General features: G+C 44.7%; 1 protein-coding gene across 2 annotated transcripts in view; it reads right to left on the bottom strand.

Moving 5' to 3' along the window:
* Nucleotides 1-21,749, bottom strand: part of ACBD6 (acyl-CoA binding domain containing 6) — an 84,181-nt gene that overhangs the window by 4,185 nt on the left and 58,247 nt on the right. The window contains exon 7 of one of the 2 annotated variants that reach the window (XM_050306849.1): nucleotides 479-509. The exons of the other annotated variant lie outside the window; for it this stretch is intronic. Within the exon in view, the coding sequence (XP_050162806.1) occupies nucleotides 479-509 (31 nt within the window). The remainder of the gene's footprint in view (nucleotides 1-478; nucleotides 510-21,749) is intronic. 2 annotated transcript variants of the gene reach the window in all.

Genomic DNA, 21,749 nt, shown 5'->3' with positions numbered 1-21,749 from the left:
GAGCTGCTGCTCTTTCAGCTGCAATCAAACAGATTTGTCACCAGGTCACCAGGAGGTAGAGGTCATCTTGGTCATCCCCTTCCCCTCACCTGTGTAACCTGTTAAAACTGATACAGACCCTCCCTGAAGGCCCAGGGACTTGGCATTCCCTAATCAGAGCTACTCCTGGGTCTGGAGGTGGCACAACCATATCTTAGGGACACATAGGTGTACAGGAAAACTCTGCATTGTTAACTGGGAGGAAAAGGCAGGCTTTAGGGTGACATTTGCAGATGAGATGGAAGGGAAGAGAGCGGTCTTCCTTGCTGCTTCTCCCAAGGCTCCTACTCCTACCATGCTGGATTTGACGGCAGAGGTAATCAAATCCAGTTTCTCTGCTCATTTTTCTCCTGAAATTTGCTTTCTGTGCATAGAGCATTTACTCCAGCTGAAAATCCATCCTGTTAACAGGGAACAACCAAGCTGAGAGGCAGCTTACCATAATGGAGTGCAGTCTGGCCTTCCCCATCCTGAAAAGAAGAGAGACTTGATTTTAGAGCTCTAGACAACATCATGGGGACAAGTAAATCTCAGTTTTAAATAAATAAGCTGAATCACAGCAGTGTTTTAATTGACTAGATAAAACGGCCAGGACATCCAGCTACCTGACAGTTGGGATTTGAATCATCATCCACCCATCACTCCATATTGATGGATAATCAATATCTATCTGCCCGTAGGAGTGCGTGGATCACATCATGACGTGAGTATAATTCAGTTCATAGTGTTATCACTTCCATCCCATAAAAATGAAGGATTTCAGTCCTATGGCCTTACTCTGGGATTCTCAGTAATCCTGATGCTTTAGTGCAAGATGTTTCAGTGCAAGCCCAGCCTCAGTCTACTTGAGAGCAGGGTGAAGCACCGGGACACTGTGCTGCACTCTTCAGCACAAAGGATCACACAGAGGGGAAAAAAATCCAGTTTTTCCACCTGAATAAATCTTGGGTTCCTGCTCTTCGGAATTCAGGTCTACCCAAAGCCCAGGTAAGTTCTGTTGGGTGAGGGAAGGGCACAGCACTCAGGGACAAGCAGGTTGCTAAACTCATGCTTGCAAAACACCTGCAGCACAAGGGCAAAGCAAACCTCATGATTTGTAGGTGTTGGCACACAGCCCCCTTTTCCAGCTTAACACAGACACCACTGCACCAGCTGCAGTGCTTTGGGAAGTGTGTCCCCTTCCCAGGCTCCTGTGTCCCTCCCCAGGCTCTGCCGGAGAGAGCATATGTGGCACGTCTAGCAGCGCACACCCAGGCACCTCACACCACCACAGCCTCGTCCTGCCACCAGAACAGGTGAAATAACAGAAGAATTACTGGCCACTTTGCTTTCACTACCCCATCAGGATTAGCCTCTAATTCAGTTCTTTGCCTCCTTAATTTATTTGCATCTGTCTATGGAGACTTAAGTTTTTAATTACCATCATCTTTGGGATTAAGGTGCAAATTCTGGTGTCTGTTGTGGGTTCTGGAGCAGGCAAAAGGGAAAAAGAGAATGGGAAAACAGGTAAAAATCGCACCCATAGCTGGAGATTTCTGGTTTCCCACCTACTTTTCTGTTTGATATTAACCCTACTGAGCTGAGAAACTAGGAATCATCTGTGTTTCGGGGTGGGAGGTGCCACCCTTTGCTCTGGGACACATCACCAACACAACAACCAAAGCAACAGGGACAAAAAGGAAAGCCAGATGTAACAGGCATTTGCTACCCCGATATCCATTTCATGCCTTTTCCAAGCAAAGGAATGTGTCACTATGTCCCATTCATGTCAGTGAACTCACACCAGTGTTTGAAGACACCTCATTTCAGGAGCCTCTTTCTGCCCAAACTGTGGGGACATAATGCAAATGGGTGTCCTTAGAGATACCGCAAGCCAAAGAACTGAAGGAATCAGGGGCAGTATCTATTGATTATTCCACACTAATAAGGTAACTGAGCCAGAGCCCCCGAGCACTCCTAAAGCACATGCCTGCTCAGAGGAGTGACAGGGCCAGCACTGACTTCAGCAAAATACGGAGCAGGGTTGGGGAAGAAGAGGCAGCAGCGCTCCACATGAGTTACTGGAAAGGCAGGATGTCAAATAGTGGGCTGGGGGATGGGAAGCCAGCTCCCCTCCACGTCGCTGCCTTCAGAACTGCAGTCGACAAAATCAACAGGTGAACGGGACTGAAGCTGTGCAGCAGAAATCCCTTTTCCATGGGAACACTTTGCTGCAGAACTCCCTATAAAACACACGGGACTGCTCCAGGAATACTACAGCCATTTGTTCCTCTTCCAAAGGCCTGTGGAAAGCACTGCTGCTTCAGCAGCCGGCTGGATCTAATGAGGCTTTTTATTTCTCTTAGATGTACTTCCTGGCATCTGTTGGGTTAAGGAGGGAGCGCAAGTCCTGGCATAGGAAATGCGTGTCTTTAATCCCAGTGTGGTTTTTAAAAAGAACTATTAATCCAATGTTATGCAAACAGGGTTTGCACTTTATTTACGCTGTGGATTTCCCCCCCGCTTTGAGCGTTCTGGCTGGCCAAATGCTATTTGTTACACTCCTCAGATGCTGTGCTATTTGCTTGTACTTCCTCTGTGAGAAATTTTAATCCAGGTAAATGGAAAAAGCTTTAGCATGGTCACTCACTAAAGGCTTTGAAATGCCCTCGGGAAGCTGCTGATCTCAATGCCTCTTTGATTTGGCTTTTTGGAGCACCGTGGCTAATCGCAGCCCGACGTGCCCGGCTGCTCCAGGTACAGCAACACTGAGCCTTCAGAGCAAAGCGGTCACACCTGGAGACTAATCAAAGATGGGCTGTGAAAGTGAGGATTACAGCTCCCATTGTGGGAATTACGTGAGATGAATATTGCCCACCAGAAGCTGGAAATGTTTGTTTTGCAATGAAACGCAGTGAGTAGAAGATGAATTACGATGGCCTTGATGCGAGGGATATTTTTGAACATGTGGTAGAAAACAGCGGTTTCTAGAGCATCTTAGAGAGGTGCAGTGTGTTCTCACAGGATGAGCCTCTGTTGAGATGACTGATCCCAGTGAGTGGACAGGGACAACCTGGTGCAGCCTCACCCTGCTGGCATCAGTCAGGAGCAGGGCATCTGGAGTGCATCCTCCACAGCCGGGAGGAAAGCAGAGATGCCGACAGCGATCAAGGAACAGAGATGCTGATTGTGATCAGATGGATAGTTTCAGCAGATGGACCAAAGAGAAGGTGTTGAGTAGGAGAGCTGATGTTGGAGAGTGCAGAAGAAGAGATGGGCAGCTCCAGGGCCAACACACAACGCCAAGCTCTGCTCCATGCCAGGATGCCTCTGAGAAATGCCCTTTCATCATCATGTGTTAGCTGAAATATGTCACTGAGACAGGTTAAAAAGGAGGAAATCTGCTCTAATTCAGTGAACTTCAACACAAAAGGGGGGAAAAGCCAGACTCAAAGCAGTAATATACCTTCTGTAAAGGCTTGCAAGGCCCTGGTAGGTGCCTGTCCCAGAGCCCTTTTAGCAATGCTCCCTTTTAGCAATGCTCCCTGTATAGAAAGGAGGAGCTCATGGAAATGGCAGAAATCCACACAGATTTCTTTGTGAAAACTATCAGAAAGGGAAGAAAGACCATTGCACACTCAAATGTCAGAGTGCTCAGTCCCACACATGAATGTTACTGACCAACATCAGATCAGAAGCTTCCCCCTTGCTTCCTAATGTTGGGTGCCATCCAGGGTGCCTTTTACAGCTTCCTGGCACATCTGGCCATGGTAGGATGGCAGCCAAGCTGCACAGCTTTGAGGGAGACGAGAGTACTTCCAAATACTTCAAAACCAAACCCCGAAAGTCCATGTCTACCAAACTCATCAAAACAAAAGATGATACAAAATCAGTAGTACCTCCTACACCCAATGGTCTGCGACAGATGTCACTCAATGAAAATCCAACTACCAGTGGATAACTTATTGGATAACAGGATTTTGTGCTGCTCCTGAGAAATTTAAGCAAGAGAAATGAGAGAAGATGGACCGAGCGCAGATGGACCAACTGTCTTATCCGCTAAGTGGTACTATGGCTACTGCACGTCAATTTTGTCTTATAAGTGATAGGATTATATCGGTGTTGCCATCCCATGTTCATTCCTTGGGAATTTCTGTTCCCTGCTTAACCTAACACAAGTTCTGGACTGAAGGGCAGAGACATGGAAACAGCTTGGCTGAGCCCTGTTGAGGTGCTGTACACTCTATAAAACATAGTTGCTGTTTCTTGCTGTTGCAAGTAGGCCTTGACTGGCCGGTGTTTGACTGTGGCTTCACAGGACAGTTTTAAACAGTGTGCTATAAATATTGATTGTCCAGACCTGCCTCATTACAAGCTGTGTGCAGAAATCTCTGTGAGAGGGAGGGTGGCCCTAAGAGAGACACCGCCTCTTCTGCATCTCACCTGTTTTATTTAGCACTTAGCAGAGAAAGAGGAAGAACAAATCCATGCTGGTTCCCTGGGTGAGCTTTGGTCCAGCCTGACCAGTGATGAAGGTGATGAAGCTGGGGCTGGACAGCCCTCCACACCAGCACGGGGGTCCACAAGGGACTCCAGTGCTGCTCCACACAGATCTCATCTCAGTGCCTTCAATCACATCCCCAAGCACAGACACCATGAGCACATCATGAAAAGTACAGCAGAAAACATCTACACTATCCTTTCCCTTTGAGGGATAGCACTTGTGCTTTTCATTTTAAGGTATTTTTCCCCCATGTCACCTCTTTTTCTGTTCATTTGTGGCACCTTTTAAGGTGCACCCTCGTTCCCATTGACAGACTCTGAATGTTGGCAGGGATCGCAGGAGATAAGAACGATGAGATGATAAGAGTGTTTAACAGCACTGGGTCCTGGGCAGCACGGATGGGCCAGAGGGAGGATAAATATTTACACTACATCTTTAGAAGGTGAGTGAATAAAAAGGGCCAGAATAATACAGCCTCTGAACAAGCACTGGTGCTTAGGAGCTGTAATATAAATCTCTGCAGCCTCACGACACACACTCACTCAAGCCAGGGAGATGAAAAATAGCGAGAAAATACTTCCCTCCATTTTTAAAAAGGGTTTTATTTCTCATTTATTTCCACTTTAGACTTCAACTTCCCAACAATTTACTTTAACCTCATCATCTTCTTATTCTCTCTCTGAAATTTTATCTCCAACAAGACTGAGGGTGAGGCTACAGCTAAAAGCGCACCAGAATTTACATGTTAATACCCACAAATACGTGGGCAATACCAGGCAATGGGGGCTAAAATAACCAGTCTGAACTCCACCAAACCATTCAGTAGGTGGCCTTAACCCAGCCTTTATATTCATTTTCACATTGCTTTTGCATGCAGCAGACTGGGTTTGTACACGTACATTAATACATGTCAAAGGAATGCTTGCCCAAGTGAAGCAGACAGAGGAGTGGCAAATACTGGCATAGAAAAGCAATGTTTTAGTTTGACATGTGATCCTGTTCTTTTAAAATCCCTATCTTAGGCCAGTGTGCGCATACACATACACATAGACCTTTGTTTTTAGTTGCCTCCTGACCCTTAAAGCAATGCCAGCATAAGTGCAATCTGAGAACCAAAACCATCCAACAGCTTTGTGCCAAAGTCTAGGATCCCAAATAGCTCCAACCTCAGAAAAATAAAGCATATCTTTATGTTTTCTCCCCACTTTTGATTTTGCTAAAGCAAAATATATTTGTATATATACTGCTCACCTTCACCAGCTGTTTTAAGTGGGTGACCCACATGGGGATAACTAGTTGGCTGGTGTTTGTGAAGTGCTTGTAAGGTTATGGTTGTTAATGCTGGCATAGGCTGCTGTGAGACATCACCAGGTGCACTTTTGGTCCCAGCTCAAAGCAGGGACTCCCCAAAGATGGGACATACAATACTTCTGGCAGAAGCAAAACCAAAATCCATGCACTGGTCATAAACAGCCACCTTTTATGCTTGCATTTACAAAACAGGTAGGTATGTGAGGGTGTTACTATGAGGCACTGACACAGGTTGCCAAGAGAAGCTGTGGCTACTCATCCCTAAAGAGTTCAAGACCAGGTTGGACAGGGCTTGGAGCAACCTAATCTAGTGGAAGACATCCATGCCCATGGCAGGGCATTGGAACGAGATGATCTTTAAGGTCCCTTCCAATCCCCTCCTAGGATTCTATGACTCTCTATCCATTTAAAGATTGCAAGGTGTACATTGCCTGAGATAAGCCAAGTTGTGCTGTGAAACAGAAATAAGATATTTCCACTTGCATAATTTCCACTCCCCAAAGATGGGGCATAAAATACTTCTGGCAGAAGCAAAACCAAAATCCACACACTAGTCATAAACAGCTGTTATTTGGGGATTGCAAATAGCCCAGGCTGGTAAGTGCAGGGCTTGGGTATCTTCAAGGTTTGGTTCCTCAGTTAACTTCCACCTCTCTTGCATGTGGGTAGGTTTGGCAGGGACCCCTCTCTTACTGAGCTTTCCCTCCCCAAGAGCTCTCAGCTCTCTCCTCTGCCCCCTTCCTCCCATTCAGGCCTTTTCCTGCACTGTGCCGGGCAGACATCCCTGAGGATGGAAGGTGCTAGACAGATTTTTATCATCACCTCTTGGGCCCTTCTCTAGAGTCTACTGCCAGGCTATCATTTGGCCTATCTTCTAAGTGCCTCACAGATAAATTAGATCTGCATAGAGAAGCAATTATTACATTTCTAATGGTATGAACCCTTACAGCACAATCTGCTACTGAAAGGCGAGGAAAATTGCATTAGCTTTTGTTTGATTCAAAATTATGATCAAGGGAAGAGGGATGTTGAAGCCCTCTGAAGCCAAGCCTACGAGCTGGGGATCTTTCTGTCTGGGGACCTCCCTATTCGTATTCGCTGCCAGAGCTCATACTCATGGTTCATTTAGGAGCACTAATTTGGAGTTAAAAGCAGCTCTAAGAAAGCTCAGAGAGAAGGGGATGCCCGGGAACCACTACTGGCTCCCTCCTGGAGCCTGCATCTGCTAATGCACCCAAACGCCCCTGGCCCGAGGAGTTCAGTGTGCCAGGGTTACACTAATCCCTCATCGCCCTAGTTTCTAACTGGTGCCATACCTAAATTTCCAAGTGCAATTTCAGTGGGATTTATCACGTCTACTATGATCAGCATGTAGTGCTGCTGGCACAGATACAGGCTCTCAATATCCCAATGCAGACATGGCTGTCTTTAATTGCAGAACAAACTGATTTCTGAATCCACACAGCGGCTCACGCAGCAGAACTGAAACTCTCAGGGCTGTTTTGCTGTTGGGCATTTTCATCCTGTTTTGCAGCCGGCTCTGTGCACAGCTGTGTATTTGGACATATTTATAGGCTATCCAAAGAATATTTGCTACTGCCTGTTACTTCCAGCACCAGGCATCTTGCTGGCCATCAAACGAGTGTATTGGTGCAACAGAAAAGTTGCCAGGAAGCTGCAGGGATCAAAAATGTATTTGGAAAAGTCAGTGCCTAAAGCTGTAACAGCGCTGTGGCTGAGCCAGACTCCGACAAAGCATGCAAACATGATCCCAGGCTGCAAACAGGATGGTATTACAAAGGGCAAGATCCCCAAAATCTCCAAAATCTCTCTTAACAGGGTGCTTCTCTGCCCCCTCCTCACGTAAAAGTTAGTCGCTCCTGTACTGCTTTATCACTTTAGCGTGGCTGAGGCAGATACCTGGTTATTTAAGGGGCAGGATAAATGGGCTGAGACAGCTTTCCCATCCCCAATTCACTAGGGAACGCTTGGAAATTCCACCTGACACGGGACCGCTCTGTGCTCTTAAACAATCTCCCGTCTGATCCGATTGTTCCCCAGTGGGGAGGCAGGCTGCAGCTAGCTCAAGAGTCATTGATTGGATTAACAGCCTAATTCCCAACAGATGAATAGAATACTGATGTCTTGTCAGCCCACATCATAGAAGGAAAACACAATCTGCTTCTACAGCCCCGAAATTTAACCCTTTGCTTTCCCACTCCCCCTCTGCAGGGCTGGACACATGGGTCCAGCACTTTCAGCTGGAGATCCTACCCATTTTAATGAGAAAAGATATATTAACCTTTGGGACACTTTGCCTAATAATCTACATGCCGTGGGATCACATGCTATTTTCCATAAGGTCGGTTCAGTATGAAACCCTCTTTTCATCCTTTCTATGCAGGAAAGATTTATACCAGGGACTTTTATTATTCTACCTTTCCCTTTTCCCATCTACCATTAAAGGAAATACTGTATGCTTCGCAGTAAGCTGCTGAAAATTCATTAGTTTAGCAACATTTATCCTCAAATATACAGATAGTGAACATTTTCTGAGTCTATCATTTGATCAGGAGGATGGATCTGCCTGGAGAGCAGCATCCAGCCAGGTTGTAGGAGAGGCATCCCTGCAATACCCTGCAATGCCCTCTCCCTCCAGCAGCTCTTGGCAAGCCCCGTGGCAGAGGAATGAAGCTGGGCACATCATTTGCTCCGGGAGAGCTCCTGTTCTCCACCTCCTAATGGAGACACTAATGTTTTCTTACCTCATAGAAAGACTGTGATAAGAAATTAATTGCTACTGGTCAAATGTTCACTACTACAGAAGCAGGACAGTGTGCATATTAAAGAGATTCTCCAAGAAAAAAAACTATTTATGGACTCCTTGGCACTGTCTGCATTTATTTCCTTGCTTGGTGTCGACACTTGGGAGACAAGAATAAATAAAAATCATCTGATTTTAAGAAATGCATTCAAAATGACCTATTTTTTTCTTGGATCACTGGCATCCCACACATAATGCTGTGGGGTTTGTTTTCTTCTAACAGCCACCTTTTATGCTTGCATTTACAAAACAGGCAGGTATGTGAGAGTGTTACTGTGAGGCACTGACACAGGTTGCCAAGAGAAGCTGTGGCTACTCATCCCTAAAGAGTTCAAGACCAGGTTGGACAGGGCTTGGAGCAACCTAATCTAGTGAAAGACATCCATGCCCATGGCAGGGCGTTGGAACGAGGTGATCTTTAAGGTCCCTTCCAATCCCCTCCTAGGATTCTATCATTCTCTATCCATTTAAAGATTGCAAGGTGTGCATTGCCTGAGATAAGCCAAGTTGTGCTGTGAAACAGAAATAAGATATTTCCACTTGCATTTAGATTTTACAGCTTGCATGTAGAGTGGAAACATTCCCTCTATCACTCCTTTACTCCAACAACCTAATTAGTCCAGCACTGACTAGCATGACTAATAGGAGAGAAAGCATGAGAGGATGGAGGTGCACATCCTTTCCCCCCCCACTCCTTTTCCCCCTCCACTACCTGCTAGGCATGACAGTTTTTCCAGACTTCATGATTTCACAGCATCATTATACATATAAAAAAACTTGCTAGGAGACTGAATGAAAGAAACAGGCCTTCCCTCTCCTGGCTCCCAGTGTATCAACCCTACAGAGAGCCTGTCTTCAGAGACATACATAGTGCTCCATGTTCAGAGAGCTACCCTAACCAAAATAATTAGTGAGAGACGTTGCACTGACTCAAACAATTCAATTAATGCCCTGTTAGTATTTTAAAGTCATCCAAATTATTAGCTGTTTTTACAATTTGAAACCATAACGTTTCATTTTCATCCCAGATGTGAATTGTTCCAGAATGGCAATAAATAAATAAGTCCAGTGAGCCCTGTCCAGCCCAGCCCCTGCCCTGTAACATGGCTGAGCTGTATACTCACGAATCCAGGTTAAGGATGGGGACTGGGGCAGTTGTGCCCTGGAACTAGCAGACTGCAGGTTTTATAAATACATACAGAAATAATTAAAATCTAAGGGGTTTAGAAGGGTTAATCTCCTTTAAATAATCTCTGCCACAAAGCCTGTAAAGTCACTGCTGGCCCTGTGCCCGCGTGGGACCGGCTGTCGGATATCAGGACAGCACGTGTGGGTGGGAGCAGAGAGATTAAGAGGACGTGCTGCCGCGGTGGCCCATCGGTCGTGCTGCTCCCCCACATATGGCTGTCCCGGGCACTGCCGAGGGCCGGAATGCTGAGAGCAGGATGGGATCCAGCGCCAACCCGCAAGTCAATGTGCCACTTGCTCCACCTGATTAAAGAGAGAGAAGGAAGCTTGATTAGGCTGCTAAATTTAGCAGGCTGGATGGGAGACAGTAGGAGCCGAGAGCATTGCTTCCATGGCTCGGTTCACTTCAGTCCTTGCTGACTGCAGGCAAATGCTGGCTGATATTTATTTAAAGGGATTCAGGGCTTTGGAAGTAACCTCTTCTCCACTGCAGACTTGAACCCACAGCCCTGGGTGGCCAAGAAGAGGTTGCACTTTTAATTGTCATCTTCAATGGCCTCAGTGCTGCCACTCTGCATTTCAGGGCATCCTCTTCATATCAACTGTCATTTAAGGCCAACAGCTGAGTGACCATTAGAGAGGAAGAAATCTGAAAGAAAGCAGGGAAACCATCCCTGTGTGGGCTAAAGCAGGGTTAGGTGAAATGCCCAAAATCCCATGGCAATGCTGGAGCACTGTCAGGGACGTTGTGGTATTGTGAGGATGACAGGCACAGTTGCAGTAAAAGTGGAGCTACAATGTGCTGCAGGAGGAGCAAGGTGCTGCTAATGGCCTAGGGAACTTTTTCTCCTTTAAGTCAGTGAGGATAAAGACTCCAGAGACTCTTGTTTTGGTCCCATAAACCTTCCTCAGCTTGGTGTGCAAAATCAGCAATTTCCATGTTGAGATGGTCTGAACCATCCTCTGAACTCATTAAATGAGATCTGGATTTTATTAAGCCAAGCTTGGGGAAGCCCGAGCTAGCAGGGGAGCTGACTTCCAGTGGCCACAGCCCTCAGCTTGAAAGGTTGTTTTTTTTTTTTTTAAATTTTCCTTCAGAAAAACCCAGTGCCAGGAATCTTTCTCAGACAACTCAAAGCACCTCAGGACAGAGCTGTGCCCTGCAGTCTCTAGACAGCCTTTCCTTCACAAGCACTGTTTCTTAAGGATGAGGACTCCTCTTTGTGGCTAATCTGGAATTAGAGAGGACGTTTGCACACTCACAGCTGTCTGCTGGAGGGGGAAGGTAGCAGAGCCTGGATCCTGCCCCGAAGTGGACCACTGCCAGGGAGAAGCCGACTGCACATGCTGACTTAAGAAGTTCCCGTCTCATCACCTCAAAGGGTTGCTGTTTTTGTGACATTCAGCAGCCTTTTAGCAGCCTCTGTGAATTGTATTAGTAGCTGATTTACCATTTGTTATTTTATAAGGTACGAAGCTGCTCTTTCATTTGCTCATCCACCACCATGTACAACTACACGTCAGACTCTGAAAAAACTCAGTCTATGATGATCACTGGGGCTGTTTCCCGATGGAAGAAAGGAGAAATAAATAGTGAGGGAAAAGGTTTATTGGTACTGCTTATTCACAGACAGTCAGGTTTCCAAACAGCTATTAATGAAGTGCCAATACTGAAGAAAAAAAAGGAAAAATGTCTGGAGAAAACTGCCTCAGGACATCAAACTACATCAGTAACTGGAATTTCTCGATGGAGCCACAGTGCTATTAAAATACAGCTGAGCTAAGTACTTGCAGTTTGGTCTGTCATTACTTATTTAGTGAGATGCAAAATTGATCTTCACTTTAAAGGGCTCTTTCAAAGTCTAGAGGCAGCACTCGCTCCCTCCTTGTGCTGCATAATAGAGGTGTTCCTAATGAAATTCAGCAGGAGCTGGAGGCAACCAGGGAAAACCACAGCCAACTTTATAACAGACAGATTTATGTTCAGGGATGTCCTGCTCTTTGAATGAGTTATTCTGCACAGGGCAGGGATAACAGGTTCACCATTCATGGGTTGTACAAGCGTGGCAGAAGGTCAAGTTCCCTGGTGGTGCTTGGTCTGAGCCCAGGGCTGGGGCTGCCGTCACATCTGGGGCTGAGCTGAGCAGGTCCATCCCATTTCCTACTAAAGCAGCTCAGGGAGCCTCCTGGGACCAGCTGGGCCCAGAACAGGGTCCAGCCCATTCCACTCCAGGGAGGAGCAGATGGCAGGTATTGGTGGTAGCGGCCAATGTGGGGCAGAGCTGAACCAGTGACCTTGAGGTGAAAGGCTTCCTATCTCCCATTATCAATCCCCAGAGCCCCCTCTGGAGTAAGTGTTGATACATTAATCTTTCTGACTGATGGAAACAAACTGCAAGTATAATATTCCACAGGGGAATCTTTATTTATATTGAGGCAAAACTACGCTTAAAAACATAAAGTTAAGGGCACACTTAGGTTTCAGTCTCTGATCAGAAATGTTAATGATATCCTTTTTCCCTTCCAAGCACCGAATTTAAAGGGCATGTCATCACACATTAGTCTCTGAGCACAGCCCCAGTGTGGACGGCTGCAGTACATAATAAACTGGTGTTTGAGTTTCCTCCTGTGCATGCTGTCCTCCTAAATAGTTTAATAACAAAGGAGTATATTTCAGAGTGCTGCTGGACTGCCTCGATGAAGCATGTGGTGTAGGATAAATACCTCCACATCAGGACACTTTTCAAAGCCATCAGGCAGAGGGGTCAGTCTGTTGTGGGTTTTTTTAAAACTGCACAAGCTAATGCTTTAAGAGTGTCTTGATGGAATCATGGAAATTGGATTGTCCCCCCATTTGCTGGCCTAAAACAAGCCTTTTTTTATTTATCCCATTAGAGGAACACAAGAGAAACCTTTTAAACGTCACTAAAATTTTCCCTGCATTGCAAAACCCAGTCAAAAGGGTTTTAAGTAATGTAGTATGTCAAGGTTTAATACATTGTGTGTAGGGGATTGTCTATATTCTGTGCTGTTTCACCAGAGGGAGTCCATGGGGTCGGTCCTGGTCACTGGATTTTGACCCTGCCAGCACCGAGCTGTCCAACTAGCTCACACCATTTTAGATCAGGTCTGGTGAACAAACAGGCAAGTGATAACAAGATGAGGTGCAGTTTCCCCTGGACCAGTCTGGGACTCCCAGAAACTCAGTAGTGCTGGTCACTCTCCAGTGATTTTGTTCTGTGAGTTGGGGCTCTCTGGTTTTGGGAGAACCTGCGATTTATTCACTTATTTACAGGAGGACTAGAGAGACTTGGCAAGAGGTGCCTATGTGCACAAGGCTCCAAATTCCCCTGAGATATTTAATATGACAAACATAAGCTGTGTCCCAGAGGCAGAGCCCAGGATTGCAAACTGGTAGCACACAATGTGCTAAAGCAAAACAGCTAAAGATTGACAACAGGGCTACAGACCCTTGGAAGGTTGGGCTGGTGCCCACTCCACCCTTGCTGCCCCAAGGGCTGAGGGCATTAGTGCCAAAATTGCTTCTCATGGCCCCTCAGAGCCCATCCCACTTATCAGCTAGCCTAGAAGCTATGGATGATCTGATCTCCCAAAGTAATCCCAACTAGTAATGCTTGCTACTAAAATACACCATTATTTTGCTCCTACAGGATATGGGAGTTTTCTATCCATGCTGTCCGTGTTTATTTCTGAAGACAGTGAACATGTCATACCACAGCAGAAGAGGACCTGGGGTGCCATGTTAGTTTGGGCTGAGCATGTAATTCTCCCCAGCCCTGGTTTTGCAGAGAAAACAGGAATTGGAGGGAAAGGAGTGCCTGAGCCTGATGTCCCGGAATTCACACATGCACACTGAGAGCTGGGAAAGGTGCAGAGCCAAGGAGAGTGAGGAAGAGGAGGCACATCCCAGCCTCTCAGCCACTCACAATAAAACCCAGCCCTGAGATTAAGATACTGCCTCCTGATCTTCCCTGCAGGGCTGCATAATCTATTTTACAAAATGTCAAAATTCAGCAAGAAAACTGGAAAAAGGGGGTGGAAAAAAAAAATAAATCAGACTGGCTGGTTATTGGACCAAGGGCTGTGTTAAAAGGATCAGGAGGTGGTGGGCCAAGTGGTGGGGGAGGGAATGGGATAAAGTAGTGGGTCTAATCAAATCAGTTTAAAAAGCTGCAGCCTCTCTGAGTTAACCTTGCCAATCAGAGAGCGACTGGGAGCATGTCTGCGCACATTAAAGTGGGAGCGTGTCCTTGAACCCGCAGAATATTCCATCCTCCCCCCACAGCCTGCGGGCTGTGTACCCAACACCCTCGGCAGACAGCAGGAGAAAAACCCGGGATTAGGCACCCTCCTTAGCCTCGCCCAAGTGGAAGTCAATGCTGGCAAGGGCAGCTTGGGTGTTTCCTTGCGATTAGAGGTGAGCTTGTGGGATTAAGCCAGCAAGAGTTGGAGAAATGTTAAAAAACAAACAAACAAACAAAAAAAAGGGAACAAAAGGAGAAACCCTCCCATTGACAAACGCTGTCGCTCGCACTGAGCCTGGCAGCTGTGAGAGGCATTACTAACCTTTGCTAATGACTAAGGGTACTGAAGTCACTTTAAAATAAATATTCACTAGGAATTACATGGGTAATCTAAAGGGATTATCCTGCTGCCGTAACAGGTCCATAAACTAAACATTAAATGGTCTACACAAGAGTTTGCATTAATTTTGACCCAAATCAACCCTTCTGCTAAAAGTCATGGAAAGCCAGATTCAGTTTTGGAAACCACGTGTCTGCTTTGAGTTAGTGCTCCTAGAAATTCCCCTGGATCCTCTGTTTTCTGAAGGAAAAATGGGGCTGAGCTCTTGGAAGACAGGAGCCTGCCAGCAGCCAGGGAAAGGCTTTAGCAGAAATGCATACTCAGAACATGAAGCAGCAAGCACAAATCCAGCCTCCCACATAATCCAGTCCCTGTGGCAAAAGTATCCATGTTCAGAGTCTTAGCTCCAGGGCCGTCTTCCCTAGGGAGACAGGGAAAGCACAGTGTGGGGAGAAGGAGCCCCGCCAAAGAGAATGGACAAACCCTGTGCCTCAGTTTCCCCACCTGTAAAAGGTGTCACATACCTTTCCAGCTGAGGCACTTTTCCCTGTGCCTCAAACTACAGGAAGAGAATTTCATCTGGAGCTGAAACACAGCTGGGGTGTGTGTGTGAGCCAGGCTCGGGCAGGTCAGGTGAGCAGGAGTTAAGGCAAGAGGGAGTGAATGATAGGATGAAAGCAGCTCCTGTGCACCAGGTGCACTCCCTGACAACAACTTCACTGTCTGTACACGAGAAAGAACAGTCTAAAACCACACAGGCACCATATACAATGCCCAAACTGCGTCAGATTTCCAAGATCCTATCAGATACAAACAGGGAGTAAGTACTTCAGAGGAAAAAGAATCAAACACAATGGGAGGCTGGTAGGGAAAACAATCCAGGAAAAGATCAATATTTAAAAAGCTTACTATTACTGATGGAGGAACAAAATCATTTGCAACCTTTATGTTTTTTAAAGACTTTTCCTGCCTTTTTTTTTTTAAGTTAGAAAAATCCAGGAAAGTCTAACCTGATAAAACCTAATTTCACAGGAAATCTTCTTTCAAAGCCTTGGCAACAGGAGTGGAAGTGCTGTCTGAAGGCAACATGGAACAGTGCTCTAACAACAGCATTTTAAAGTCAAATGCCAGGCAAACAGTAACTGCAAGTAAAGCCAGTTTTACACACTCTCAAATGAAATATCATCCTACTAAATGAGATTTCTTCCATCTGAAATACGTATTTTTAGGAACTCCTAAATATATGCTAGAAAAAATTCACAGATAAAAAAACTTCTGTCTTTAAACAAGATGAATTCTCCCCCTTCCTTTTTAAATAAACAAATAATCTCAAAGTTTTCTTTATGTACCGTAAAAGAATGATAAACATCCTCCACACTGATTTCCATCTACTAATGGTGCCCTAAAACAATCTCCTGCAGCTGAAGGAGCCATGAACAAACCTGAGAGCATCCTTCAGTCTCCACCTAGCCAGCTCTAAAACAAAATATGAACTGCTGTAAAAAATACCACAGTTGCTATTTTCCTTTTCTATCCCAGCTGGCAAGGGTTGGATAGAAGAGCTTAAATTAAGGAGACACAGAGCCTGGTAGGGCAAACCCCTGTCCACTGGGGTGTTCCTGCAGCTGCAGAACTCAGGGAACACCAGCCCCATGGGGTGAGCTGGCAACATCAGCACTTTCTCATCTAGGGGATAACTGACACCAGCAGATATACTTGCACTTACCAATGAGACCTGAAGCAGGGATCCAGAGCATCTGCCTGCTTTAAATTGACAGGAATCACATTTAAGTGTCTATTAACAGGGAACACCTGTAGGATGGGTTAACACTGGCTGTTTTGTGCTGCAGTCACCAAGGATGTGAGTGGAACGGGAGATCTCTCAGCAAAGTCAGCCACTTCTGCTGCAGCCCCCCCTCAAACCAACAGGAAACCTCCTAGCCATGCTAAACATGGATATTCAACTATGCTGCTTTCAGAAGAGCTCCTCCAGAAAGCCATCATTCCATCCAGGATAAATCATCTTACTGCACCTCTTGGTCACACCACAAAGCCTCACAGCATCTAAAGCAGAGTGGAAATGATGGCAGAAGAGCTTCAGTTTGTACCAAATGCAGCAGCCCTGCATACCTAATTTGCTATGATCAGGCAAGTGTAAAGCCCTTCTGTGGGCTGCATCAATGTCTGATGCCTAATGAAGGCTCAATTTGCATCTACAAATGCACTGATCACTGTGTTTCTCTGGGCTGATACTGACAGCAAGGTAAGGAAGAGATGGGCAATATCTGAGGACAAAGTTTTGTTTGTTTTTCTTCTCCAGGACACCCAGTTATGAGAGACATTTCCTAAAGAGACTGGGTGAATATTGACTTTGACCATCCTCTCTCAGGAAACCTTTTCTAAGACAAGCCTCTTCTACAGAACTTGAAGTCCTGTAACCAGGACTTGTAGTTCCCGCACTCCTTTTCGTATTCCATTAATTGTTCTGCAAAACTCACCCCACATCCCGTAACCCTGTGAAGGGAGAAGTCCCTATGATTTTTATGCAGTTGTAGCCTGCCATCAGAGCAACTGTGCAACAGCATAAAATTCAAAGATAGACAGCTTCCCTGGGTGGCTTTTCACACCTTGAGTGCTCAGGAGACAATACCCTTCTCCGGGAGGAGGCACAGTACTGTGGAGAGACAGTACATATTAATTTCTAAAAGAGGATTTTAATCATGCAACGTCCTCTGCAGTCGCACAGAATTTAATCTCATTGCTGACTGTGGGTGATGGGGGAGCATGTTAAGTGGAAAAGTTGTATTCAAGACCTTCTTGCAGATATGTGCTACAGGCAGCCCCTTGGGAGGAAGAGAATGACCCAAACCTGTCTCTCTCACTGCTGACCACCCCAGCCCAGAGCCCCCACATACCTTATCCACTCACAGAGAGGAAATGCAGGCACATTCCCAAAGTTCTGCACAAGGTTGAAGTACACGTGTTAACACAGTTAGCATTTATCAAGCCTTACTTTAAAAATATTGATTTATTAATCTAGGCAAGACCCAGGGATATATGCACATAGTATTCCCATGTTAGTTGCAGAAACTCAGACACACAAAAAAACCCCACTGTCTGACTTGCTCAAGGTCAAATGAGGAGCACAGCCCACGGCCAGGATTAGCTGAGCTCCCAGTGCTATGCTGTGACTACCAGGACATGCTGCTCTTTTCCACAATTTTTCTTCCCTCTTCTTGTAAGATCTGTCTTTACCTAAGCCTAAATTTAGTAAACGTACTCTTGCCTTCATTTAGTAATATGGAAAGGAAACACTGAAGTGGAAAACCATAAGCTGAGAACTGAGACTCCCCCAGCTGCTATGGAGACCCACCATGACTGGGCTGGCACCTGCCTTCGGGATGGTTATCCTCCAATTTCTTCCACTTCTGCTAAAGACCACTCTCAGGCAGGTTTACAAGTCTTGGTCAATGAAACAATTACGTGGTAAAGACAAAAATCTAAAAGGAATTACTATAATTTGTCCCACAAGTTCTAACGGGACCTTAAAGTTTATACAAGAAGTTGTACTTGGAATTGAGAAGCAATTCTTTTTTGGAAGCTCCTATGAAACCAAAGAATGCTGGTTATAATCACTGCTTGGGAGGAGTGAAACTCAATGCCTTTTTTTTCCCTGCTAAAATAAAAAACACTCCCCTAATATACCCAAAGTTAGTGCACCCCAAGTGATAGCCAAACAGAATACAATTCCATAAATTACCTGCAGTTCAATGAAAAAGGATAAATGTTTTCAAGCAGCACACACCTGATACCTACTTTCTAAATCAAGTCAAACCTCCTGACCAGGTTCAGTCACTCTGTAACTTTTGAGCTATTAGACCAGCTTTGGACTACTAATGGATAAAAATTAAGTATGAGACAACAGATCCATTAGCTTTAAAATCCTGAGAAAATGGAAAGAATGACCATATGCTTTTGTATATAACAGCCGTGCCTGTAGCGTGGGAGAACTGTAAAAAAGCAAAGTATCTCAGTGATAAACACCTACCAAATCTGAAGGAACAGCTTTTAGAAGACAAGAATTTAGGAGAACCCTTTAGGCACACTTCTCTATAATTTATGTTGCTGAATGCACGGTATGTTCTTTCCACTCTCAGTTGGCCTGGAACATGGGAAGTGTGCTGCTTAGGCAGCCAAAGTCCACTTCAAAGCCTCAGAGCAGACAACAGACAGCATGAAAAAAGAGGATAAGACTTAATCAAACACTGAATGCTTAATGACAGAATTAAAGCATCTATGTCAGGCGATCATCTTTGTCCAGTTGCTCCTTCATTTTACTCCTAAAATCCTTGATTTTTTAACAAAATCTGAGGAGGAAAGTTGACTACTTGAACGTGCCATCATCTCCTTTAAGTAGTATGTTATTCATAAATACAAAGAAAATTCTATTTAGTTTTTCTCTTCACAACCAAACCCATCATATGTATGATGTGATTTCAATTTATTTTTAAGAAGCATTTGAAAATTTCCTTGTAAAAGATTTTTAAATTCTAATTCCATTCATAAGTACCTGGGCACAAGACAAAACAAAACAACAAATAGTCTAACAGTGAAAAAATGTTTCATTTGCTGTTTTCCAGCATGATTCAAATGTAAAAATTAAAAGTGTGAATAGACTGGGTTAAACTACATAATTAAGCAAATATGGACAGACATTGTGTATCTGATTAGCCAACGAAGAACTAAATTTACCATAAAGGCTATATTTAGCTGCAAATGAACATATTTTAATGACTACTAACCAATGATAATCAACCTTTCCTTAGAAAAATAACCAAGAACTAGATTTAAATTGATTATTAAATCAATTAAATCAATTCAATCTGTCAGAATGTCCCTCATTAGAGTCACTCTTAGATGCAGAGCTGCTGCCTATATGGTCTGGCCACCTAGGCAAACCACAAAATGATGCAGTGTCAAAGGTACAGTCATACACAGCACCTTCTCAGCACACCCACCCAAAATTACATCAGACTCTTCTGAGTCCTCATGTGTGCCCAGCCCTCTCTCAAACTGAGCACATCCATTAATGCATGGAGCCCATTAATATGTACTATTTTCCTGCATTAACCGAACAAAAAAAGTGGGTCCCTGTAACAGCCTGACCCAGTCTGAGAGTCCGGTGAACTGACTTTTATTTCTTAGAAAAAAAAAAAAAGTGTTTAAATATAAAGCAACCAGTTGCAGCATTGTGGGATTAGTTGGATGAATCCTTCATTGGATATAATCAGCTTAATGGCAACAAAGATCACAGCGCAGTCACTGCAGCTGTGACACTCGGAGCATTTCACCGAAGGGGAAGGTTTGCATGAGGCTGGAACAGTCCCTTTTATTTCCAGCCTCTTTCCCCCTCTCTCTCTCTTTCTCCCTGTGCAGTCAACATCCCCATCAGCTCCATTAGCATGAAAGAATTAAGGAGGGAAATGGGAAGGGTGGAGCAATTTATGTCTGTGGGTCAGCATACTTACACAGCGTCATATAATTCAATTAAATGGACAAATAAAGTGGTGCTAGTTGTTTTCCAAACTCAGGTTAATTTTAACTTAATTCCCATGCTGCTGTGGGCCAAAGGGCTGTCTGAGGCTGCCTGATACATAGCTAAATGGCCAGCTGTCTGTTATGGAAAGGAATGTTGTATGAGTCCTCCTGCTTTTTTCTTAGCATACTCTTAAGAGCACCCTAACTCCAAAGATATTCGTAGTATCCTCATCTTGCCACAAAAAAAGAGACTGAAAGTAGAGACTTGATTCCCATAATTACAGCTCTGTTTGCACTGGCAAATCCATTGCTTTATATCATACCTTTTCTCACTGTTAAACTGAAAAAAAATATAGTAGAACTTCACAGATCTGAGGAGATTTTAGCCTGCCCTGTAAGAAATTAAGAAACATTATTTTCCAGCCTTCTTAAATTAAGACTTTCATCATTAATTCCAGCGATTTACCTCACACAGACAATATTAGCACATACAAAAATAAGCAACTAAATCCTAATTTATTTACCTCTAACTATTCTCCTTCTGGGTTTTGCTTTCTCTGGAAAAATCCCCTGAGATGCAGGTGAGTGCACTAATGACTGAGAATAGCCATGGATAAACACAGAAGACCCACAAATCTGTTATCTGGAGGAAACTGATGGGTAGGTATTACTGTAGAAACATCTTACGAACAAGCCGTTTGCTGTAGAGTTTGCTAAGGTTGTCTCTCTGCGAGCTGGTGCCACTCAAACCTGTGCAGCTGCACTTTGGAACAAGAGCTCTGAAAGAGAATTAATTTCTGTCTAGAGAACAAAGACCTTTTTAGTATCAAGATGTTTTGAAGCCTTTAAAATAAATCAGTGCTTGAAGATGCACAGCACCTTCCATAAATAATACAAGCGTTCCTCCTTTTCCTCAGTTAAAAGTTCCTTTCTCCAGAGCGCTGGCGCAAACACCTTGCTGTCATTCTCCCCACCAGGAATACCTGCATTTCAGCAGTTCTGCGTGGATACAATTTTTAAAGTGCCAGGCAAATAAGCCCCACTCTGAATTGGGGAACGTTATTGACAGACTACCTGGCAAGAAGCTTTCAAACCCACCAGGAATGTTTGGAGGCCAGATCTGCACATGTCAAGTCCATCACCTCGGGAGGCTTTCAAAGTTTTGCTTCTCGTGACGCTACAAAACACATCTCCAGAGCCATTATACGAATTAGTTGGAAAGGAAGGGGGGGGAAGGAGGAGCAGCTAAGAACAGCAATACACCCCTGTGAGGACATTTAGAAGCATCTGGCTCAGAGATATTAAGAAAGGAAGGAAAAATTAATCATGCCGGCTGGGAAAAAAAAAGCCTGGCATCAGCACAGCCACCTTGTCGTAAGGCAGATATTAATAATGTGAACCCCCAGGGAACACTCAGACAGCTCAAAGATCCACTTGTTGGCTCTCACTGAGCAAGGCAGGTTTAACTGATGTCTCTTTGAAACCTTCTGAATCTCATGCTAAAGCACTGCTCAGGATCTTTTTTTTTTTTTTTTTTTTTTTGCAGCAGAACAGAACCCTCAGTGTTAAAGATCAGAAATTTACTGCATTTCTCTCTTTTTCCTAGATGGTATCAAAGAGAGGACACCCAACATTTTGCAGATCTGTAGCTGCCCAGTAGCTACGAAGGACACATGAGAGAAATGGAGGGGGAAAACTGGCTGAGTATTTTAAAAAGAGAAGAAGCAAAAAGGATCTTTGCTGGAATGGAAGACAGCCAGA

Source organism: Myiozetetes cayanensis, unplaced genomic scaffold (assembly GCF_022539395.1).
Source record: "Myiozetetes cayanensis isolate MyiCay16 unplaced genomic scaffold, myiCay2020 scf12, whole genome shotgun sequence".
NCBI classification, from domain to species: Eukaryota; Metazoa; Chordata; class Aves; order Passeriformes; family Tyrannidae; genus Myiozetetes; species Myiozetetes cayanensis.
The sequence above is the reverse complement of the archived record's forward strand: the minus strand, read 5'-3'. Positions and strand labels throughout refer to the sequence as shown.